Here is a 22,164-nt window from a genome sequence, read left to right on the forward strand (position 1 = left end):
TCGATTAGCTAGCAAAAGTTGTAGGCTTAAATATCTGGGCAGCGTGATGTCATCTCAGGGGGACGCCCCTGAGGTTCGCGCCAACAAGGAAATAAAGATGAAGGCGGCGTGCGTGCACGCGCCCTATGGTACCTTGGAGAAGCATGGTGGGAAGCAGCACCAAAGCCGTTCCGGGGACGCAGAGAGGACGGCAGACAGACCCTGTGGCAACCAGTAGTCCGAGGTGAGCGGGAGGAGCCGCAAGAAGATTGAGGTAGGCGGGGCGAAGCCGTCGTAGACCGATGGTCGCAACAAGGATAAAGCACTGACACGGGGATCCTGTTACATATGGAAATAATCTTTATTTGATAAGAACCTATTTCTCTCTCTTTCCATTTTCTATTTCTCCCTCTTGTCTTTATCTATGGGAATAATTCAATAATCATTTTCCATAGGCACAGAATGAGGAAATGGCTTTTTTGAATAAGGCCCTCTTTCTTTCTTTCTTTCTTTCTTTCTTTCTTTCTTTCTTCATTCTTTTTTTCTTTCTTTATCCTATTTCTCAGAAAAATATATGGCCAGTGAGTATAACTTACATCCGAAGGAGCAGGTAAGTTACGAAACAAAAAAAAATAAAAATTATAGTTAGTATAGGGGTCGGGGAGAAGAGGAGAAAAGGGTGGAAGGGTAGATAGGGGTAAAGGAAATGTCCCTCCTAGTCCACTCTTTAATTGGAGCGGCACAGGCCCGATCGCGTAGATTACAAAATCCCCACCCCGTGTGTGCGCGAATTGCAGGCCGTCCACATGTGTGTGTGGATTTCAAAATCTAGTGCGCAAGTGCATGTGACCATCGGATTTTATAACATACGCGTGCAGGCGTGCGCATGTTATAAAATCAGTACATCCATCCATGTGCACACGCCGGGAACCCCGCGCACATGGACACACACGCACTCCTTTTAAAATCAACCCCTAAATGAAAAAAGTACAGTAGTGAAGTAAAATATAAACTTGCAGTTTTCTTATTTTAAATCAAGCAATGCAAAATAACATTGGGAATGGTCTATTACCCAGGACAACCAACAAACTCATATGGATAGTAAAAAAAAGTAAGGAATGTTAATAGAGAAAGGCTGGAGGGGGAAAAACAGTGAAGTGCACAGCTTTCAAAACTTGTCTTTAACCCTGAGTACTCAAAAAGGGGGGGCGGTGGGGAATCAGATCCACCCTCATGGCCAGCGGGAGCATTAGGCAGATTAGGTGGCCGCCTAGGGTGCTGGAAGTGGGCGGGATGCTGTAGTCGGATGTGAAGTGGCATTTTTTAAAGCAGTGAACGAGGGTGTTGAGGCATGGAGCTAGGAAAGGTCACAGTATATGAACAGATGTTTGGAGACTTTTGGTGTGCGATACACGGAGTTTGGATTGGTGCAGGAGGAGAGAGTGAGATATCATGGAATGCCATTAAGTCATTGCACCTGGGGTTACTACAGACCCTTGCACCGGCACTGTCCACCCCAATGTCACCAGTTTGTAAAGGGTTTGCACCCTGTTCCAAACACAAAATTGTGTGGGAAAAATGCAATTGAGTAAATGAAGAAGTCCCTCTTGATGGTGGAACTGGCTAGATGGCAAACAAAACAGATGAGCATTGCAGTGTGTCGAAGATCTCTCTCTCCTGGGGAGCTTCCCAAATGGTTTACTTGGTACTAAACAGAAAGCGGACCTGATTTCAGTCTCTTACAGAAAGACCGAAGTCCATCAGCTTCTCTTTCCCTGCTCTATCTTGTGTGGCTGTGGAAAGGGTTTTTGCTTGACTTCAGCTGAAAGGCTGAATTTGTGACAAAAAGCAAGATAATAAATGTTCTCCTTCCTCTGCTAAGATTTTCACTGTATAAAGTTTAGATGACTTAACTCAGTCTCTTAGGAGGGTGATCCAGCCATGAGCTTCTGGACCTGGATATCTCTGGAAGAAGTCTCTGAGTCTCTCACCTCCTGGTTTCTCTGCCCCCTATAGAGATTTTCCAGGCTATGAAGCAAGAACAGCTGTCCGCTCTCTATTTCCTCAGAGCACACACTTCTGTCTCTCCCTCATGATAATTAGCTTTTCTGGAGAGCACACAGGGATTTTAACATATTTTTACATTTCTTCACCTTGGCTGCAGCAGCTTTTGTTCTCTGCAGGGTTGAAAACTCCTTTTTGGCAAGTCCAAAATACATAACCCAAATCCAGATGCAGCTCGGTCCACATTGTAAATTTGCAACATATGATAAGCTTGCAAAGGACATTAACCTGGTTTATAGTAGCTTGCTACAAATGCATAATCAATTTATGAAATTATGCCTTTATTAAAATGGGTTATGTTTGCTTGCTATATTTTCTTTGAAAGCTAGATGGTGCCTGTTTACCACAAAATGTGCTAAGCTACAATTCCCTTAATATTTCAAAGCTAACAAGTTAAGTAATACAATGAGACAATAGTACTTGTATATTAATCATAAAATTATCTAGGGATTATTAAGGGTCAAAGAGAGTAGAGTACAATTTCCAGATTCCTATTCTGCATTAGATACTCACTGTTTGAAATTTTGCTAGTTGGCTAGGCTAGCAATTCATGGGAGAATATGGTTCACTGGCACAGCACTAAGATGCAGAAATTCTTTCTTCTGGTTGTTCTTCTCTTGGAAACTGATATTCAGTGCTACTTAACTGAATAAGTACAGACTTACCCAGACTTAACCAGATAAAAACTTATCTTGATAAATGCTTATCTGGCTAAATGGTGGGAGGAATATGGGTGTAAGATGGAGGGGCTCCTCAGGCCTTGCCTTGGCTACTCCTGGCTCCTGTTTTGTTCCTGGAAGCTTCGCTACATGTTCCTGAGTTCCTGAGTCATCTGACGCCACCTGCCAAGACCCTCACCAGCCTGACCACGAGATACGCCGCCTGTCAAGACCCTCGCCTGCCTGACCACGAGAAACGCTGTCTGCCAAGAACCTTGCCTGCCTGACCATGAGATACGCCGCCTGCCAAGACCCTTGCCTGCCTGACCATGAGATACGCTGCCTGCCAAGACCTTTTGCCTGCCTGATCTTGACCAGTCCCCTAACACCGCACGTAAGTCCAGCCAGCCTCGGTACCCTAGGGCTGGTATTGGTGAAGCCCATCGTGGTCTCATGCTTCTCCAGCCTCACCTGCCGATGGTGGGCACCCGTGGGGCTCCTCCCCATGGGTGGGACCAACTCCCTGCCGGTCCAAGGATCCACGCTTCTAACAGATAGCCAAGGCCATGGATCCAGCAGAGGCTTCTGTTCTACAGGCAATTCCGGGACTCACACAGAAAATCCTTGAGCAGCAGAAAGTCCTGGAATCCTTGGCAGCATCTATGTAGTGCCTTAATGCTCGCCTGGACTCAGTGGCCTCCACCTCCGCGCAGGTGTCTCCTGCGCCTGGATCTGCAGTGGTGGCCCTGGCACCTCGCCCGATGATCCCTTTACCAGCTCCACCCCGCTATGCGGGTGACCCCCAGCAGTGCCGTGGGTTCCTCAACCAGTGTAATATGCACTTCTGCCTGCAATCCGCCTTCTTTCCGGATGAACTGACTAAGACAACTTATATTTTGTCATTGCTTGAAGGGAAGGCCCTGGCCTGGGGATTGCCCTTATGGGAGTGCTTGGACCCCCTTCTGCTGAACCTCCTGGGGTTTCTGGAATGTTTCCAGGCCATGTTTGAAAGACCTGGTCGGCAAACCCAAGCCAGCACAGAACTCCTGCACATCTGGCAGGGCGGATGTCCTCTGATGGATTACACCCTGGAGTTTTGAACATTATCAACAGAGCTCCATTGCGAGGAGCCTTGCTTTATGCGCCATCTTTCTGGACGGCCTCTCGCCCAAAATTAAGGATGAGCTAGCGGCACGGGATCTCCCTGGGTGCCTGGATGCACTGATTGATTTAGCGTGCAGGATCAACCGCCGACTCCGGGAAAGATCCCTCGAAATCGACGGAGTCAAACAATGCTCCAACGGGCCCACTTGACCACGCCCAGCCTCGCCTGGTTCTCGTTCACCAGCTTCATTGGAAGCATCTGCTGAGGAACCTATGCAGCTGGGCCAGGGGCCATTATCTCTGGAACAATGTCAGTGATATCGGCGGGCCGGACTTTGCCTATACTGCGGGGCCTCCGGGCACCTCCTGCTCCAATGTCCGTTGTGGCAGTCAAACTCCAGGACCTAGGATTCACTGGGGGAATATCCCTAGGACTGACCACCAGTTCCCCCACTTACCTTGTCAGTGACTCTCGTCATAGAAGGCCATGACTTTTCAACCCTGGCGCTAGTTGATTCTGGGTCCGGAGAAAACTTCCTTATGTAAGAGTTCATGGACCAGCTGTTAATTCCCACTCGGCCTTGCTCCGTACCGCTTACAATTGCCTCGATTCACGGAGACCCTCTTCCCAGGTGGATCACACATATGGCTGTTCCCCTGGAATGCCATATCAAACCGTGCCACTGGGATCGAATCACCTTTTACATCATCCGGAATGCCATTCACCCAGTGGTCCTGGGTATCCCATGGCTGCAGTAACACAATCCGTGTTTTGATTGGACCTCCCTGCGGCTTGACCAATGGGGTCTCTCCTGTCATCAGACTTGCATCCTTGTGACCACAGAAATCTCCAGTAGCAACGGCTCCATTGGTCCTGCAGGGCTTCCGCCGCAATACGCATAGTACACGGATGTATTCTTGAAGAAGGCAGCCAACATCTTGCCTCCTCATCAGGAGTTTGACTGCACAATTAACCTAACTACAGGCATCACCCCTTATCCGCACGCCGAAACACAGGCCATGACCGACTACATCCAAGAGAATCTACAGAAGGGCTTCATCTGCCACTCTAACTCCCTGGCCGGAGCTGGCTTCTTCTTCGTGGGGAAGAAGGATGATTCAATTCACACATGTATAGACTACCAGGCCTCAATGCCATCACGGTGAAGGATCAGTATCCTCTGCCTCTGATAACCAAGCTATTTGATCGACTACAGGGAGCCCATGTCTTCACTACATACAATCTTATTTGGATTAAGGAGGGTGATGAGAGGAAGATGGCGTTCAACTCCAGGGATGGCCATTGTGAATACTTGGTCATGCCATTTGGTCTCTGTAACGCACCCGCTGTCTACCAAAACCTTATGAACAAAATTATACGGGACCTTTTGTGCATCTGTGTGGTCATATACCTAGACAACATCCTGATTTACTCTAAAATTCTGCAAACCCATCATCAGGACATCTGCCGAGTATCGCAATGCTTGCGAGAGAACAACCTGTATGCCAAGCTGGAGAAATGACTCTTTGAAAAAACCTCTCTTCCATTCTCGGGGTATATTGTTTCCAATCGCGACTTCAGTACGGACCCTGCTAAACTCAAGAGTATTCAGGGGGGCCATGACCTATGACTTTACGCAGCCTCCAACGGTTGTTGGGCTTCAACAATTTCTACTGGAGCTTCATCAGGAAACTCTCATCTGGCTGCTTCCTCTGACCGCCTTAACCCGCGAGGGGGCTTCCATGAACATCTGGCCGGTTGAAGCCCTGGACGCCTTTCAAGCTCTTAAAGACACCTTCCTTCATCGGCCCTGCCTTCGCCACCTGGACCCTAGACTTCCTTTCATTATTGAGGTGGACCCGTCATCGGAAGGAGTAGGAGCGGTCTTTAGTGAATCTGATCCAGCCGGGTGTTGCAGCTGTCGCTGCCCAACGGCTTCACTCCGCCTACCTTTCTTTTTCTGCGACTCCTCCTGCTCCTTGTGGATGACTGGCTGCTGCGGCATCTGCATGCAACCCTCTCCGGCGTCCCCGGACCGGCTTGGGCGCTGCCTCCCACCATGCTCCTCAGGAACCTTAGCGCGCGCGCGCCATGCAGCCCTCATTCTTATTTCCTCTATGGCGCGAACCTCAGGGGCGTCCCCCTGTGATGACATCACACTGCCTGGATATTTAAGCCTGTTGTTTATTGCTAGCCACTGAGTTAGCAAGGGGGATTTCCTACGGATGGGATTCTCTCTCTGTACCCTGCTACTCTGCCTCCAACTTCTATTTGGACTCTTTGCTGTTAATGGGGTACCCATTCCTCAGGGGCCTCTCTGCTTCTTTCAGGTTGCTATCAGGAACCGGTACTCGCTCCTCGAGGGCCCATGTTCCCTGACTCGCTGCCTGTGTCCATCTCCTCTTCTACTTGGAAGAATTCGCTACAGAAACCATCTGTGAATACCACTACCATCTACTCCTCAGAGCTGTTTCCCTGGAACCAGGTACTGGCTCCTCGAGGGCCTGCCTCCATTCCAGCACCAGTGCCATCTTCTATGGTGAACCGCTGCGTGAGTACTTGCCAACGAGTATCTGTGCCCAGGGATCTGGTACTCGCTCCTCGAAGGCTTCTCCATACTGGAGACTCTGTCAATGTCTCAGTGTACTCATTTTCTCAGTTCTTCTTCCTACAGTACTGCTACTGGAGAAGCCGCTGTTCCACCACCTTGAGGAATACTAGCCCAGCCAGGCTCCATCTTCTACTCACTACCGCCACCTCTGGTGGCTTCACAAAACTATCCAATAAAAGATATAATCTGTGTTTGTGTGACCAGAGCTGAGCCTGACCTGTGGCCCCTCACGGGACTTTCCCCCATGGGCGTGGTCAGCTGCCACAGTGTCCAAGGATCCACCCAAACCCTACAAAACATAACAGATTGCTAACTCCATGGATCCAGCACAGCTCAATGCTCTGCAGGCCATTCCAGGCCTAGCCTTGTGCATTGTTGAACAACAAGATGCATTGGAGAAACTCATTTCTGCGTTTCATCAGCTACACGCATAGAAGAATCAAGGTGCTACTTCCAGTATTGAAGGTCAGTTACCTGAAGTAACTATAAAGACAACTGTACCTGTGGCTGTTCCAGTTCATTTCTCTGGAGAGATTCAAAGGACTAGAGGTTTCCTAAATCAATGCTGCATGCATTTTGCATTACAGCCTTCTCACTTCCCCACGGCCTACGCCAAGACTACATACAGTCTATATTATCTTGATGGAAGGGCTTTGTCTTGGGCCTCAATGCTGTGGGAACGTAAGGATCCAATTTTGCAGGATATTGATGGATTTCTGGATTTAAGTCTGTCTTTGACGATCTTCCTCAAGTGACTGTTGCTGGTTCTACCCTGGTGGACCTGAAGCAAGGCAACCGACCACTGGCTAATTTTGCAATAGAATTTAAGACTCTTGCTACGGAACTATGCTGGGATTCCAAATGCCTGAAAACCCTCTTCTTCAGAGGTCTGGATACTTGCTTGAAAGACGAGCTGGCCGCTTGTGAGACACCTGATTTGGTGGATGAACTAGTGGCTTTGGCTACTAGAATTGACCACCGGCTCCATGATAAGGTGAAGAAGCTCAAGCCTGCCACTAGACCGGTTCAGAAGGAGGTTCATGCTAAACCTGCACTCCAGACAGTCCCAGCAATACCTGTCACCAGTGGAGAAGAACCAATGCAACTTGGTCGCAGTCACCTGACTTCAAAAGAGAGAAGACTTCGGAAGAGGCATGGCCTGTGTATGTACTGTGGACAGACTGTTCACGAAGTCCCAACATGCCCAATTCGTCCAGGAAATGGATGGGCTTAAGTCCTGCGGGAGGACTTTTCTTAGGCATTACCACGACCTCTCCTCCGCTCTCTCTCCCAGTCTTCATGATCTGCGGACCGTCTGAAGTTCAAACTCTTGCCCTGGTGGATTCAGGGGCAGGAGGCAACTTTATACTTCGACGTCTAGTGGAACACTTGAGGATTCCCCTCGTCACTTTGCTCTTATCCTCCATCTATGGAGAGCCTTTGCTGGGTGAAGTGACCTGGCGTACCAGACCAGTAACTCTTCGCACAGGAGCCCTCCATAGAGAATCAATTTCCTTCTTTGTGCTGGAGAAGGCTATGCACTCTATCGTTCTGGGGTTACCCTGGTTGCAGTCGCACCATGCTCAATTTGACTGGGCCACCTTGGAACTCTCCTGCTGGGGCCAAGGTTGTCATGGCAAATGCCTCAAGGAGGTTTCTCCTGTCCTCTGCATGCCTATGACTCCAGTGATGCCAGGACTGCCGCCTCAATACACATCATTCAGTGATGTGTTCTCTAAAGAAGCTGCTGACATCCTTCCTCCACACAGATCATACGACTGTGCCATAAGGCTGAAACCTAACACTGAACCTCCTAAAGGACGTGTCTATTCTCTCTCTGCCATAGAGAATAAGGCTATGAGTACATGGAGGAGAATTTACAGAAGGGATTCATTAGACCATCAAAGTCTCCAGCCGGCGCAGGTTTCTTCTTCGTGGGGAAGAAGGACGGTACCTTGCGTCCTTGTATCGACTATCGAGGTCTGAATGCCTTTAACCTCAGAGCTGTTCAACTGACTTCAAGGTGCCAAAATATTCTCGAAACTTGACTTAAAGGGGGCCTACAACTTAGTTCGCATTCGCAGTGGCGATGAATGGAAAACAGCCCTCAACACTCAAGATGGTCATTTTGAGTACTTAGTAATGCCTTTCGGCCTGTGCAACGCACCCACCATGTTCCAGAACATGATGAATGACATCTTGCGGGACCTGTTGAACAAGAGTGTTGTGGTATACCTAGATGATATCCTGATATTTTCTCAGGACTTGTCTACCCATCTAGAGAATGTCAAACAAGTACTACGAAGACTATGAGAACATCGGCTCTGCGCCAAGCTATCCAAGTGCAAATTCCATAAGGACTCTGTGCCTTTTCTTGGCTACATTGTGTCTAAAGATGGCTTCCAGATGGATCCCCAAAAACTCGAGAGTATTAAAAATTGATCCCAACCTACCAGCCTGAAGGCCCTGAGATGATTTTTAGGGTTCACCAATTATTATAGAAGCTTTATAAAGAATTACTCTTCTTTAACTGTGCTCTTAACTGCTATGACCCAGAAGGGGGCCAACACTTCTAAATGGTCTGCGAAGGCCATTTCCGCATTCAAGAATTTAAAGATTGCCTTTTCCACCGAACCATGCCTGCGTCATCCAGACCCCAACAAGCCATTCATTGTAGAGGTAGACACTTCTGATATCGGTGTGGGGGCGGTATTGAGCCAAACCGGAGACTCCAAAGCATTACGTCCCTGCTCTTTCTTCTCGCGATGTTTCTCTCTGGCAGAGAAGAACTATGGGATCGGAGATAAAGAGCTCTTGGCTATTAAGTTGGCATTTGAGGAATGGTGGCCTTGGCTCGAAGGCGCTCAACATCAAATAACCATGTTTATGGATCATAAGAATCTAGAGTATCTCCGTCATGCACAACGTCTTAACCATAGACAAGCCAGATGGTCCTTATTTTTTAACCATTTTGATTTGTGCTCAAATATCACCCCGGAGACAAGAATAATGGCGGGCGGCGCGCCGCAGGCGGAATCTGCGGCCTCATGTGTGGAGACAGACGGAAATGGGCCGAATAAGATAAAGGAGGTGACCGAACCAACTAAGAACGATTTTCAACACTGCTCCTGACCCCCCCAAGGCTTGCCAATAATCCCTGGGGCTGCAGCAGGGGTCCAGGAGCGATTTCGTTGTCGGCTGCCAGTAACCAAAATGGCGCCGATAGCCTTTGCCCATACTATGTCACAGAGGCTTTCGGCGCCATTGGTCAGCTCCTGTCACATGATAGGAGCACAAGATGGCACCAATGGCCATGTGACAGGGGCTGACCAATGGCGCCGAAAGCCCCTGTGACATGGTAGTTCAGGCTATTCGGCACCATTTTGAGGCGCACGGCTTGCAGTAGCACACCGGGCACGGAGGGCAAATTGGACCCGGGACCCCGCTGGACCACCAGGGATGTTGGTAAGTCTTGGGGAGGGATCGGGATGGGGGGGGGGGGGTTGTATATATGAACGAAAAGGCTTCAAAATTATTTTAAATGCTTGGGGTGGGGTTTTTTTTAGCTTCGTTTCCGGATTTGTTTTTCGGCCCGGTTTCGGGTTTCCTCGTTTCATTTTTCGAAAAAACAAAACGAGAAACCCGAATTGTACCACGAAGTATCCGAACCAAAAAACGACCCGGTAGGAAAAAACGAAGCACATCTCTATAAAGTGTGCCATTTTTGAGAAGCGGTCTACAGTGACCCGATGACAGTATTCCCACCTGAGGGAGGTCGGTCCACTAGAAAATCCATTGACAGATGTGTCCAGGGTTCCCTGGGCGCTTGAAAGGGTTGCAGCAGACCCCAGGTCTTGTCGGTCGGGGACTTCTGCTGAGCACAGGTGGGACACAAAGCTACATATACGTTAACATCTTGGCGTATACTGGGCCACCAGTAGAACTGCTGTAGTCGAACCAAGGTTCTCACTCGCCCAGTGTGCCCAGCAGAATGGGAGTCATGTCCCCATGTTAGAACATGGTCTCTGAGTCTGCGGGATATCACCGTTTTCCCCAGTGGGACTGTTTGTGTTGTCGCAATGATAACCTGTGCTGGGTCAATTATGTGTCTCACCAGTTCTGGTTGCTCTTCGGTAGAAAATGAGCTAGAAAGCACATCTGCACATTAATTCTTGGATGTTGGGCGGTAACGCAGGTCAAAATCAAAATGTGTAAAGAAAAGGGCCCTGTGGGCCTGGCGAGGATTGAGGCATTGAGCCTGTTGCAGGAGTCCCAAATGTTTGTGGTCCATGTAGACCGTTATGAGATGCTGGGCCCCCTCCAGCCATTGGCACCATTCTTCAAAAGCAAGTTTAATGGGCATGAGTGCACACATGTTATAAAATTGGGGGTCAGCACGCACAAGGGGGTGCACAAATGTGCACCCTGAACACCCCAACGCTCGTGGCCTTCACCCGTTCCCTCCCAGGACATTCTGATTTCAGAGCAGCCCTGGCAGGGGACTTCCTAACCCCTTAACCTAACCTCCCTTCCCCTTCCCCTAACCCTCCCGCCCCCTAGCTCTATACTAACCCCCTCCAACCTTTATCTTACCTCTTGCGCCTGCCTCTGGCCAAGAGCAAGTTGTGCACGCCAGCAGCCTGCTGGCACGCGATCCTCCGACCCAGTGGCAAATGGCCGCTGTGCCAGAGGGCTCTGGCCCTTCCCCGCCCCCTCCTCTTTTTCAAAGCCTCGGGACTTAGACGTGTTCTGGGGCTTAATGCTCATCACTGGGCCTTTGTAAAATAGGCCCGGCGTGCGTAGGGCTTTGGAAAATCTGCCCCTAAATGAATTCTTTGCTTCTGTGTTTACTAATGAGGATATTGGGGAGATACCAATTCTGGAGATGGTTTTCAAGGGTGATGAGTCAGATGAATTGAACCAAATCATTGTGAACCTGGAAGATGTAGTAGGACAGATTGACAAACTAAAGAGTATCAAATCACCTGAATTGTATACACTCCAGGGTTCTGAAGGAACTAAAAAATGAGATTTCAAATCTATTAGTTAAAATTTGTAACCTGTCATTAAAATCATCCATTGTACCTGAAGACTGGAGGATGCCAATGTAACCCCAATATATAAAAAGGGCTCCAGGGGTGATCCAGGAAACTAAAGACCTGCTAGCCTGACTCAATGCTGGGAAAAATAGTGGAAACTATTCTAATTATCAAAATTACAGAGCATATAGAAAGCTATGGTTTAATGGAACACAGTCAGCATGGATTTACCCAAGGGAAGTCTTGCCTTACATCTGTCCGGACATGACCAGACATGGCCAGCGCCATCTTTAAAGATGGCGCCGGCCATCCAGTGCTCCTACCATGTGACAGGGGCCGGCCAATAGCACGGATTACCTGTCACATGGTAAGGGCAAAGGGCCATCGGCGCCATTTTTATTAACGCAGCCGATGGCCCGAGAGTGGGAGATCGCTCCCCGTGTCCCCACTGGACCACCAGGTAATTTTAAAACGTTTTTTGGGGGTTCGGGAGGGTGGGTGAGGGTTTTTTTTGTTACCGGATCGGGCGCAGCTGATAACAAAAAAAAAATCGAGCCAGACGATAAAAATTTTAAGATTTGAATCGGAACCGGAACCGATCAGATTCCGGTTCCGATTCACATTTCTAGCAAGTAGTGCATTTGAGTCAAATCGGTGAAAATTCTTTTTCACTCAATGTACAATTAAGCTCTAGAATTTGTTGCCCGAGGATGTGGTTAGTGTAGCTGGGTTTAAAAAAGGTTTGGATAAGTTCTTGGAGCAGAAGTCCATTAACTGCTATTAATCAAGTTGACTTAGGATACGGCCTCTGCTATTATTGGCATCAGTAGCATGTGTGATAGGATGTTAATTAGCTGGAGGGGACGAGATGGGGAGGGGAGGGGGAGGAATCGGCCATGGGACCACTGCCCGTGATAATGTCAGGGACATTATCACCGGCAGTAGTGTGGCAAATAGCACCACCTTTTACAGTAGTACTATTCGTGCGAAAGTCTGCAGTCGGCTGCATGGCAGCCAGCGAAATCGCACTGCTGGGGTGCAAATGGCTGCAGCCTTTCGCCCCTTTTTTCGCTGGATTCATCATTCTGTGAAGAATGATGAATCCAGCCCTAAGTGATTAATGTTATTTAGTAAATGACCAGCAACAGGATAAAAATTAATCAATCACTTAAATTAAGGTTTTATTGAATATTATTCTAAATCAGTGGTCCCCAACCTTTTTTGCTCCAGGGACCGGCTTCAAGCAAGACAATTTTTCCATGGCTCGGCAGGGCGGAGTGGGGTGGGGCGGGGTTATGGATGGGGTTGGATTTTAGTGCATACTTATTTAATTATGACATTTATAAATCCTGCACCTCCAGTTCTCTAACTCTGTGCATCCACTGAAATTCCTCCTAACAATGGAGCTTGGATGTTTCCCTTACAGCTCATCATACTAAAAGATATTTTCAAATTCTGGTGTCATCTCACAGTAACAGCAGCACAAACGCCTTCCACTGCCAGACATATTGTGAACTAACACAAAACCCCACAAAAAAAACACTCAAAATCTATACTGCAATCCCATCGTAACATAACAGTAATAACACCAAGGACTCAAACAACAAAAACCCTACCTGTGAATAAGCAAGGGTAAATATTACACTGGGTCCTAGGATAACAATACACCACCTACTGAGGAAACAAAACAAACCTGATTGCTATAGATCCCTATACAGACAATACATGCTAGCCGAATCTCTCATCATGGTCTCACACACAGAGAAGAGATAGACCCTCACCAAATACAGAATACAAAATAAAGGAGCACAAATTAGAAAAAACTGAAATGGAAACCCCAAGAAGCCAGGCTCTGTGTATTAACAATGGAAAAACAGAACCACCATTCCTCATAAAACAAATAAAATCAAGAAACATAAAGCATCAGTTATAATAGTAAAACCATACTAATAAAAGAATACTTTAAAACTACTGATAAATAGAATTTATATTAATTAAAATCATATACATTTTTTACAATTTCCCAAACACCAATAAAATATTTCAAAACAGCACATATATCAAATAACACACAATAATTAAAACTAATAAGGATTTTAAAAAGCCCCTGCTGTCCATACATGGGAGCTCTTGATTTCCAGTCATCCTGATATTGTCGAGGATTAGGAGGTTATCCTCTCTCACACATACTCACATGTCCATTCTCTCTCACACATACACTGTCACATACATACACATTCATGCTCTTATACCCAACCATAACCTCTCACTCTCACAGACACTGACACACTCTCAGGCTATAAGATACTCTCTCCCCCTCCACACACACCCCTCCCACACACACTCTTACTCCCCTGGATTTTCTCATACACACTCATGCTCTCACTCTCACTGGCTCCCTCACAACCTCAGAGCCTCTTTCATTCCTCTGCTGCCACTATCACTGCTGCCACGTGGCTATTGGGGAGGTGCTGATTGCTGCTACTGGTACTGAAGCCCATTCTGCTGCCTCCTCTGTGCAGGCCCCATGGGCTTCCAGTTCCTCCATGCTGGTCTTGTACATTGTGAGATCCGCATAGAGAAAGTGCTACTCTTGCACATTCCCAAAGATTACATGTGCCAAACAGTAAAAAGTATTTTTTTTTTTTTACATCTGCTGTCTGATCTTAGCTTTCTAATCGGTTGGTCACAGGTTTTTTTTCCCACCTTCCCTTTCTTATTTTTTTGCCAATTCCTTTTATTTTGCCTTTTTTTCTATTTCTTTTCTCTCCATCTGCCTTCTTCTCTCACTGGCACATGCTGTCTGAGTCTCACACACACAGGCTCTCTCTCACTCCCACATGCTGTCTTGCTCAAGCACAGGCTCTCACTGTCACATGCTGTCTCTCTCACACACACACAGAGGCTCTCACATGCTGTCTCTGCAAACATTCAGGTCTTCACTCCCACATACAATCTCTCAACTCATCTCATACACGCACACAAACACACTCTACAAACCCTCAGCCTCTCTCTCATCTCTGGGCCTCCTCTTCATGGGCAGCTGCAGGATGGGCTCTGCAGCGGCCCTGGTCTTCTCGGGCCATGATGCTCCTCTTCTGCATGTGGCTGATGCTCCTCCTCCTTCCTGCCCATGCGGCTCCGGCAACATTTTTCTTCCGGGGCCACGTGGGCAGGAAGGAGGAGGAGCACCTGCACATTTAGACGTGACTGTTTTCTTCGGGCCGTGGTGACGTGAGCTCCACCACGGCCCTGCTGATCTTCTTGCTGTGTGCTCAGCCGCGACATGCTATTTAGCTTTTCGGGTTGTGCCTCCTCCCTTTTGGGGTTGGAGGAGGCGGGTCTCCAGCCTTGCCCCGCCTCCCTGTAGAAGCGGCAGCCAATGAACGGCAGACGGGGAGAGCGGCGCTGCGGACCGGCAAAAAACCCCCAACGGCCCGGTCCTGGTCCGCAGACTGGTGGTCGGGGACCCCTGTTCTAAATCACTAATTGACTGTTATTGTGAAGATTTTCCTCCCAGTGGGGTTAATGATCTATATATTAAATGTTATGAATGGGTAGCTAGGAGGATTTGACAAGGTCATAATTCCAGATGAGATACATCCCAGGATTCTTAGGGAGCTAATAGAAGTTCTAGTGATCTGGCTGAAGGACCTGTTCAAAAGATTCTTAAAGATTGGACGGGTGCTACAAGACTGGAGATGAGAGTTTTGGTCCCACTTCATGAAGGTAATGGCAGGGAGGAGGCTGGATAACACAGTCAGTTAGCTTTATCTAGGTGGTGGGAAAATTAATGTAGACTCAGTTGAAGGAAAAGTTAATGAACTACCTAAAATCCAATGGATTGAGGGATCTGTGGCAACATGGTTTTACCAGAGGAATGTTCTCTCAAATGAACCTGATTGATTTTCTTCATTGGGTGACTAGAGAATTGAATCAATAAAGTGCACTTGATGTGTTTTACTTGGATTTCATCAAGGATTTTGATACAGTCCTGCATAGGAGGTTCATGATTAAAATGAGAAGATTGGGAGTGGGTTCCAAAGTGGTGGAATGCATTTCAAATTGGCTCACTGACATGTGTCAGTGATTAGTAGTAAATGGAACCTACTCTAAAGAGAGAAGTGTGATAAATGGAGCCCTTCAAAGATCAATTCTAGGACTGATCTATTCAATATATATTTATGAGCAATATTGCAAAGGGATTACAAGGTAGAATTTATTTTTCATGGATGACACTAAGATCTGAAACAAAGCTGACACAACTGGAGAAGATAAAGTGAGAAATGATCTAAGAATGCTTGAGAAGTGCTTGAAAGTTTGGCTGCTGGGATTCAATGTCAGGAATTGAAGAATGACCGCTGTGCCGGAGGCCTCTGGCCCCACCCCACCCCCTCCCCACCCCTTTTTCAAAGCCCCAGGACATACACGAGTCCCAAGGCTTTCTGTGAGTCACTGGGCCTTTTTAAAATAGGCCCAGCCCGGCCCGGCACGCGTAAACCCACCTACGCATGTAGACATTTTAAAACCTACCCTATCAGGGCAACCGGAGAACTATTTTCCTGTGATCTCTTGGGCAACCAGAGGGACTGTTTTCTCATCTCATAAGTGAGTAAGGAATTACCTTCATCTACGGGACCTGTACCGCCAAGATCCTGACATCAGAGGGAGGGGCCGGAAGACCTATAAGATCAGCACTCCTTCGGCATTCTTTCACGGCAACTGGAAAACTATTTTCCTGTGATCTCTTGGGCAACCGGAGGGACTGTTTTCTCATCTCATAAGTGAATAAGGAATTACCTTCATCTATGGGACCTGTACCGCTGAGATCCTGATGTCAAAGGGAAGGGCTGGAAGACCTATAAGATCGTCACTCCTTCAGCACGCTGCAGCCAAATTTGCACGTGTTTGCCCAGATTTTTTACTTTGTTTTTTTTTATTTGCTTCGATTTATCTCTGAAGTCATGGGACAAAAAGCGACATAGTAGTCTAAGGAGTGTCAGAGCTGTTTGAGTTTTATTTCCTACTGTGGATTTTATGATTATGCGGCGAAGAGGAAGGGAAAAACAAGGGGTTTTCCCACAGAACCCTTACCTTCCTTAACACAGCTTGAGATTGATTGCTTCTTGACACAAATGGAAGGAGAGGGAGCTGGTGAATCTATTGGAAGCCCCTGGGAAGGAGAACATGGGGGTTCCCTAGAAGAAGCATCCCTTAGCCCCGACCATCAACTGCCTCCTGCCCACTGCAGCTCCGACGATGATGCAGCCCAGTCGCTAGCCAATGGAATGGTAGGTGCGACAGGGCAGGTGGGTGCTGTATCCGGAATTATGTTAGAGGGAGAGAGTTCCCTGAAGGTGGCAGGTGGAGCCACAGAGAATGTTGAAACATCTGAAGGAGGAAAGCAGGATCATACTCCCTGTAGACATATAGAAGAACTGCTGTGTATTACAACTCGGCCAGAAAAGGTAACTCTTGAGGCAATTTGGGACGTTGTGTCTGGGCTGAGTTAAGCCATTAACAGATTGGAGCAAAAGATTGACTATGTTTCTTCAAATTTCCAAGGAAAGTTGCAGGTTATCCAACAACAAAGTAATGATATAACCCAAAGGGTTGGGGAGACTGAAAATAGTAAGTCTCTCCAAAAGTTAAATGCCATAGTAGATAAAGATCAGTTATCTTGCTCATGACATCTTGAAACAACTTAAAATTGCATAAGACATCTAAATCTTAGAATTTTAAATTTTCCCAAGGTGGCAGGTGAAATTCCTTATATCTCTTTAAAGAGATTTTTCAAAGAAGCATTAGCATATTCAGATGAGGATATTTTCTCAGTAAACATATTTTTTCTTAACAAAAAAAAGCCGCTGCTCCAGCAGTTTCTATATCTGCAAATCTAACAAATTTCTTGGAAGATTAAAATGTAGATGTCTTAGATAGAAACACTTTGATTCTATTGTTTATATCATCACAAAATATTAACAAATTAATGAAAAGGTATTTTCAAAAATTCCCAATATCTTTTTACGGTCAACCAGTTAAACTGTATCCAGATCTGGCGCCAGTTACCAAGACAAAAAGAAGGGAATTTCTTGCCCTTAGGCAAAGGGTTATTTTGCTGGAATTTTCGTTTTTTCTGCGATATCCTTGTCATTGTGAAATTAAGAAAGGTGAACAAACATATGTGTTTTTCCAGATGGAACAGTTGCAACAGTTCTTAGAGGCTCAGTTACCCATTACTTCGTCCTCACTGCCTCTCAATGAGTAGGCTATAATGTGTAGGCTATAATAAATATGTAATACCGGTTGGGTTAGCTATGTTAATGTTTGATTTTGGTGTATTTCTTTTAAGTATCTCCTTATTTAATATTTCTGTCCCTTTTGCCCTACTTTTTTCCTAATATTATTTGATTTCAATTTTGAATATACAAATGGAAATTTTTGAATAATCTATAAATGTATGAATCAAGATTATGTTTTGATGATTTATTTCTTGATATTTGTAAATTCAAAAAATTATAAATAAAAATATATTAAAAAAAAACCCTACCCTATGATAAATAAAAAATATGCTTCAGATTTTCATTGTTCTACTACTTTAACTTAAATATGACAAAAAAATCTGTTACCTTTTGGTACCATGGAAGGAGAGGAGTGTCTTTAAAAACATTTCCAAAATTTAAGGGAAGGATGTAGACATTTCTAATAGATGATAGTAGTGGAATGGCCTTGTAGAAAGAGCTCTTGAAGATAGTCATGTCTTCGGTTAATCCTTTCATGAAGAAATAAATAGAGCGATTGGGATAGGTCCGAGATGCTGATTCTATAGCACATGCCACTAATGAGGAAATTTCCAGCTTTTCTGTGGTCTCAGCAAAAAAGATACCACGATTAGGTTCAATGCTAGCAACTTCCACTGTTGACTGATGGTATAAGGATCTGTACAATGTCCATGAATGTTTCATGTTCATCCAGTAAACAGTAGAACAGATGAATATGATAAAGAGAAGTGGAAATTGTATCCATAATTTCATGGCTGCTTCTGGGATTGAGTACTGTAGAACCTGTAGAAAAAAAGAAAGTGGCCTAGCATTAGAAATAAAATACTAATTAAAAACCTATTATATTCATATTTGCCTTTGAAAAGAAGCTGCTATTAATTGGTATGGACAATTATGAGAAAGAGGTGTATTAGCTTCTGCAAGGTAATTTCTCATAAAGGGTGAGCTTGGGAAGGAATAGAAACTTTGGTCATGATTTGACCATGCATGTCTGCACAGAGCTGATATATCAAGTGAAATTGCTGTGTTTGTGTCATATAGAATGTATTTTATGCCAGAATACAAAATAAAGTAAGTTTAAGGCCAGAGGGAGTGAAGTTTCACCCTTCTGCCATTAACACGATAACAGGGCAGACATTCTGAGGCAGGAGCAGACCATGTGGTTGGTCGACCCCCTACCCCCTTTTTTTTCCTTCATGGGTAGGCCCGGGTACTCATGGGATTTGTGTTTTTAATAATGGACTTCCAGGGTTAGGATTGGACTTTACCTGCAGGGATGTCAGCAGGAGGAGGGGTGATAGATTTCAGGTGTATAACTGTTGTTCTTCTCATTCATTTACCCTGTAGCTTTGAAGTTTCCTCCACTCTCCCTCCCCTTTTGTGTATACAAGTTCAATTGTATTGGTTGTTCTATCATCGCAGTTTAGCAGTAAACCCAAGGCTAAGTTATGTTAAACCTTTGATCTGGTTACCTTTGGTTCTAACATTGGCCTCACAGGAAGTACCCTCAACTGGTTCTCCTCTTACCTACAGAACAGATTCTTCAAGGTCTCCATGAACAACAAATCATTTAACCCCTTTCCTCTCGAAACCAGCGTACCGCAAGGGTCCGCCCTATCGGCAACCCTCTTCAACATATATCTTCTCCCACTATGCCACCTCATCTCAAGCCTCGGAATTTCTTACTATATATATGCTGATGACATCCAGTTCATCATCCCAATCTACAACACACTAGAAGAGGCACTCTCCACAGCAGCAAACCACCTAACCTCAATTAACAACATGCTAAACAAACTGAAACTATGCCTGAACATGACTAAAACGGAATGCATCCTCATAGGAAGAAATCTCTCAGAACTAACCATCAATACACACTCCCTAATAATCGACATTAACATCCCGATAAAAAATGATACAAAGAACCTCGGCATATGGATTGACAAAGATCTCAACCTAAAAAAGATCATCGCAACCAAAACCAAAGAAGGATTCTATAAACTGCACGTCCTGAAAAATCTAAAGCCACTTCTCCACCATCAGGAATTCCGCACAGTTCTTCAATCATTAATTTTCAACAGCATTGACTACTGCAACTCGCTTTTATTAGGTCTTCCCAAATCTACACTAAAACCTCTCCAGCTACTACAAAATGCCGCAGCCAGAGTCCTAACAGGCAAAAACAAATCGGAACACATCACCCCTGTGCTAAAAAGTGTTCACTGGCTCCCAATCCAACAAAAAATCGAATTCAAGACCCTTACTATAGTGCACAATGCATTATACAAAACGGAGAACACCACACTCAGCAACATGATCCATCAACACAAACCTCAATGTCACACCAGAACTGCAAGCAAACAATTTCTCAACATACCATCACTTCCAACAGCGAAGCTCACGAGTACGAGAAACAGAGCCTTCTCAATTGCAGGCCCAAACTTATGGAACATCCTACCTCAATACCTAAGATCGATAATCGACTGCAAATCCTTCAAAAAAGAACTGAAAACCTGGTTATTTAGCCAAACTTTCAGAGATGGCGTGGGCTAAATGTCATAACCCCTCCACTAGCACGTCCCTTACAAGATGAACTCTATAAGCTACGCTAGAGTCTTGTCTCTTTCTCTTTGTTTCTTTTGTGAACCCATTTCCCAGTTCTTTCGATGCCGTGCAAAGTTTCAGTTAAACACGCCGCGACCCTGTTCAAACGTTTAAGTTTTATTCTATGATTCTATGTTACCAGTTCGATGTATTCTCTGCCACTCTATTTTTCCATGTCCTGGTTCGATGTAACAAGTTGTTCTACTGTAAACCGGGGTGAAGGCTAACTGCTATACCTCGGTATATAAAAGCACTGAAATAAATAAATAAATTATGCATGCATAGCACAATGGACATGTGTAGCTGGGGGCCAGCTACATGATGCAGTGAGCAGTATGTGAGGTCAGCAATCGGAATTCTTGTGCTCTCTTGTTGGGGTGAGACAGAAAAGACTGGATTAGTAGTGAAGACCACTGGAAGGATGACTGAAGTATTGGTGAGCTGAAGGCAGCATGCTGCTGGGATGTGATGGAGAGTTGCCTTGAGAAAACCAGGGGCTTGGAGTTGTGTTTAAGTGGTTGGTGTGCTATTGTTTAGCTCAGGTTATGAGGTGTAGAGGTGTGCATCCGTTTTCCATGTATTTGTAATCCGCAACTTATTTTTTGCTATCTGTTAAATACGTGGGGAGGCGAAACGCATCGCGACTCCCCACGTATTTAACAGATTTCTGTTTTATTGGCCTCCTAAATAAAAATGTAACCCCCCCCCCCACCCTCCTGACCCCCCCAAGACTTACCAAAACTCCCTGGTGATCCAGCGGGGAGTCAGGAAGCCATCGCTGCACTCGTTTGCCGGTTTTATCATGGCGCCGATAGCCTGTGTCACAGGGGCTACCGGTGCCATTGGTCAGTCCCTATCACATGGTCACCGGTGCCATCTTGTGCTCCTACCATGTGACAGGGGCTGACCAATGGCACCGGTAGCCCCTGTGACATAGTATGGGCAAAGGCTATTGGCGCCATTTTGAGTCCTGGCGTCGGACGGCAGGTCGCTCCGGGACCCCCGTTGGACCCACAGGGACTTTTGGCCAGCTTGGGGGGGCCTCCTGACCCCCACAAGACTTGCCAAAAGTCCAGCGGGGGTCCGGGAGCGACCTCCTTTCACGCCGGCCGGCTGATCCCAATACTCAAAATGGTGCCGATCGCCTTTGCCCTCACTATGACGGCGATCGGCGCCATTTTGAGTATTGGCATCGGACGGTGATTTTGAGTCTCTTTTAAAGAAAAATGAAAAAATGAAAAAAATATAAAAGATTCAGATTAAAATTAAATATGGTATGCACCAACAAAAAGGATATCCCAACAGTGGTTTTCATGACATGTTTTAATCTGAATCTTTTATATTTTTTTCATTTTTTCATTTTTCTTTAAAAATCTTCTAAGCTATATGTCATACAGGCTTTCCTTTTCAGTTTGCCCAACCCACTCAATTTACTTTGCTTATATAGCAAATTACTTAGCTCCATTTTTACTATGGACCTTGGTCCTTCCCATTTCATTTTTACTGCTTTATTTTGAGTCCAGTCCGAGCCTGGATGACATATAACTTAGAAGATTTTTAAAGAAAAAAGAAAAAATGAAAAAAATAATGTAAAATTAAAAGATTCAGATTAAAATTAAATACGGTATACACTAACAAAAAGGATAACCCAACAGTGGTTTTCAAAAGGTTAAGTGTTAACGAACATAAGAACACATTCACTACAAATTCTACATACTGAACCCTGACAAGAGGGACTTTATGTTCTATTTGGCTCCGGATAAGGTTTATTAACTAGACTCTTTTCTTATTTCTACTGACCTCTTTGGGAAGATCTAAGAAA

At 45.7% G+C, this 22,164-nt stretch overlaps 1 protein-coding gene across 1 annotated transcript in view; it reads right to left on the bottom strand.

The window, feature by feature from the left end:
* LOC115099571 (alpha-1,4-N-acetylglucosaminyltransferase-like) overlaps positions 1-18,517 on the bottom strand; it is a 50,915-nt gene extending 32,398 nt beyond the window's left edge. Inside the window, exon 1 of the mRNA XM_029617304.1 lies at positions 18,087-18,517. Coding sequence (XP_029473164.1) covers positions 18,087-18,491 — 405 coding nt within the window. The 5' untranslated portion in view covers positions 18,492-18,517. The remainder of the gene's footprint in view (positions 1-18,086) is intronic.
* Positions 18,518-22,164: the final 3,647 nt, after the last annotated feature.

The sequence above is a fragment of the Rhinatrema bivittatum genome, chromosome 9, assembly GCF_901001135.1.
Source record: "Rhinatrema bivittatum chromosome 9, aRhiBiv1.1, whole genome shotgun sequence".
Taxonomy (NCBI): Eukaryota; Metazoa; Chordata; class Amphibia; order Gymnophiona; family Rhinatrematidae; genus Rhinatrema; species Rhinatrema bivittatum.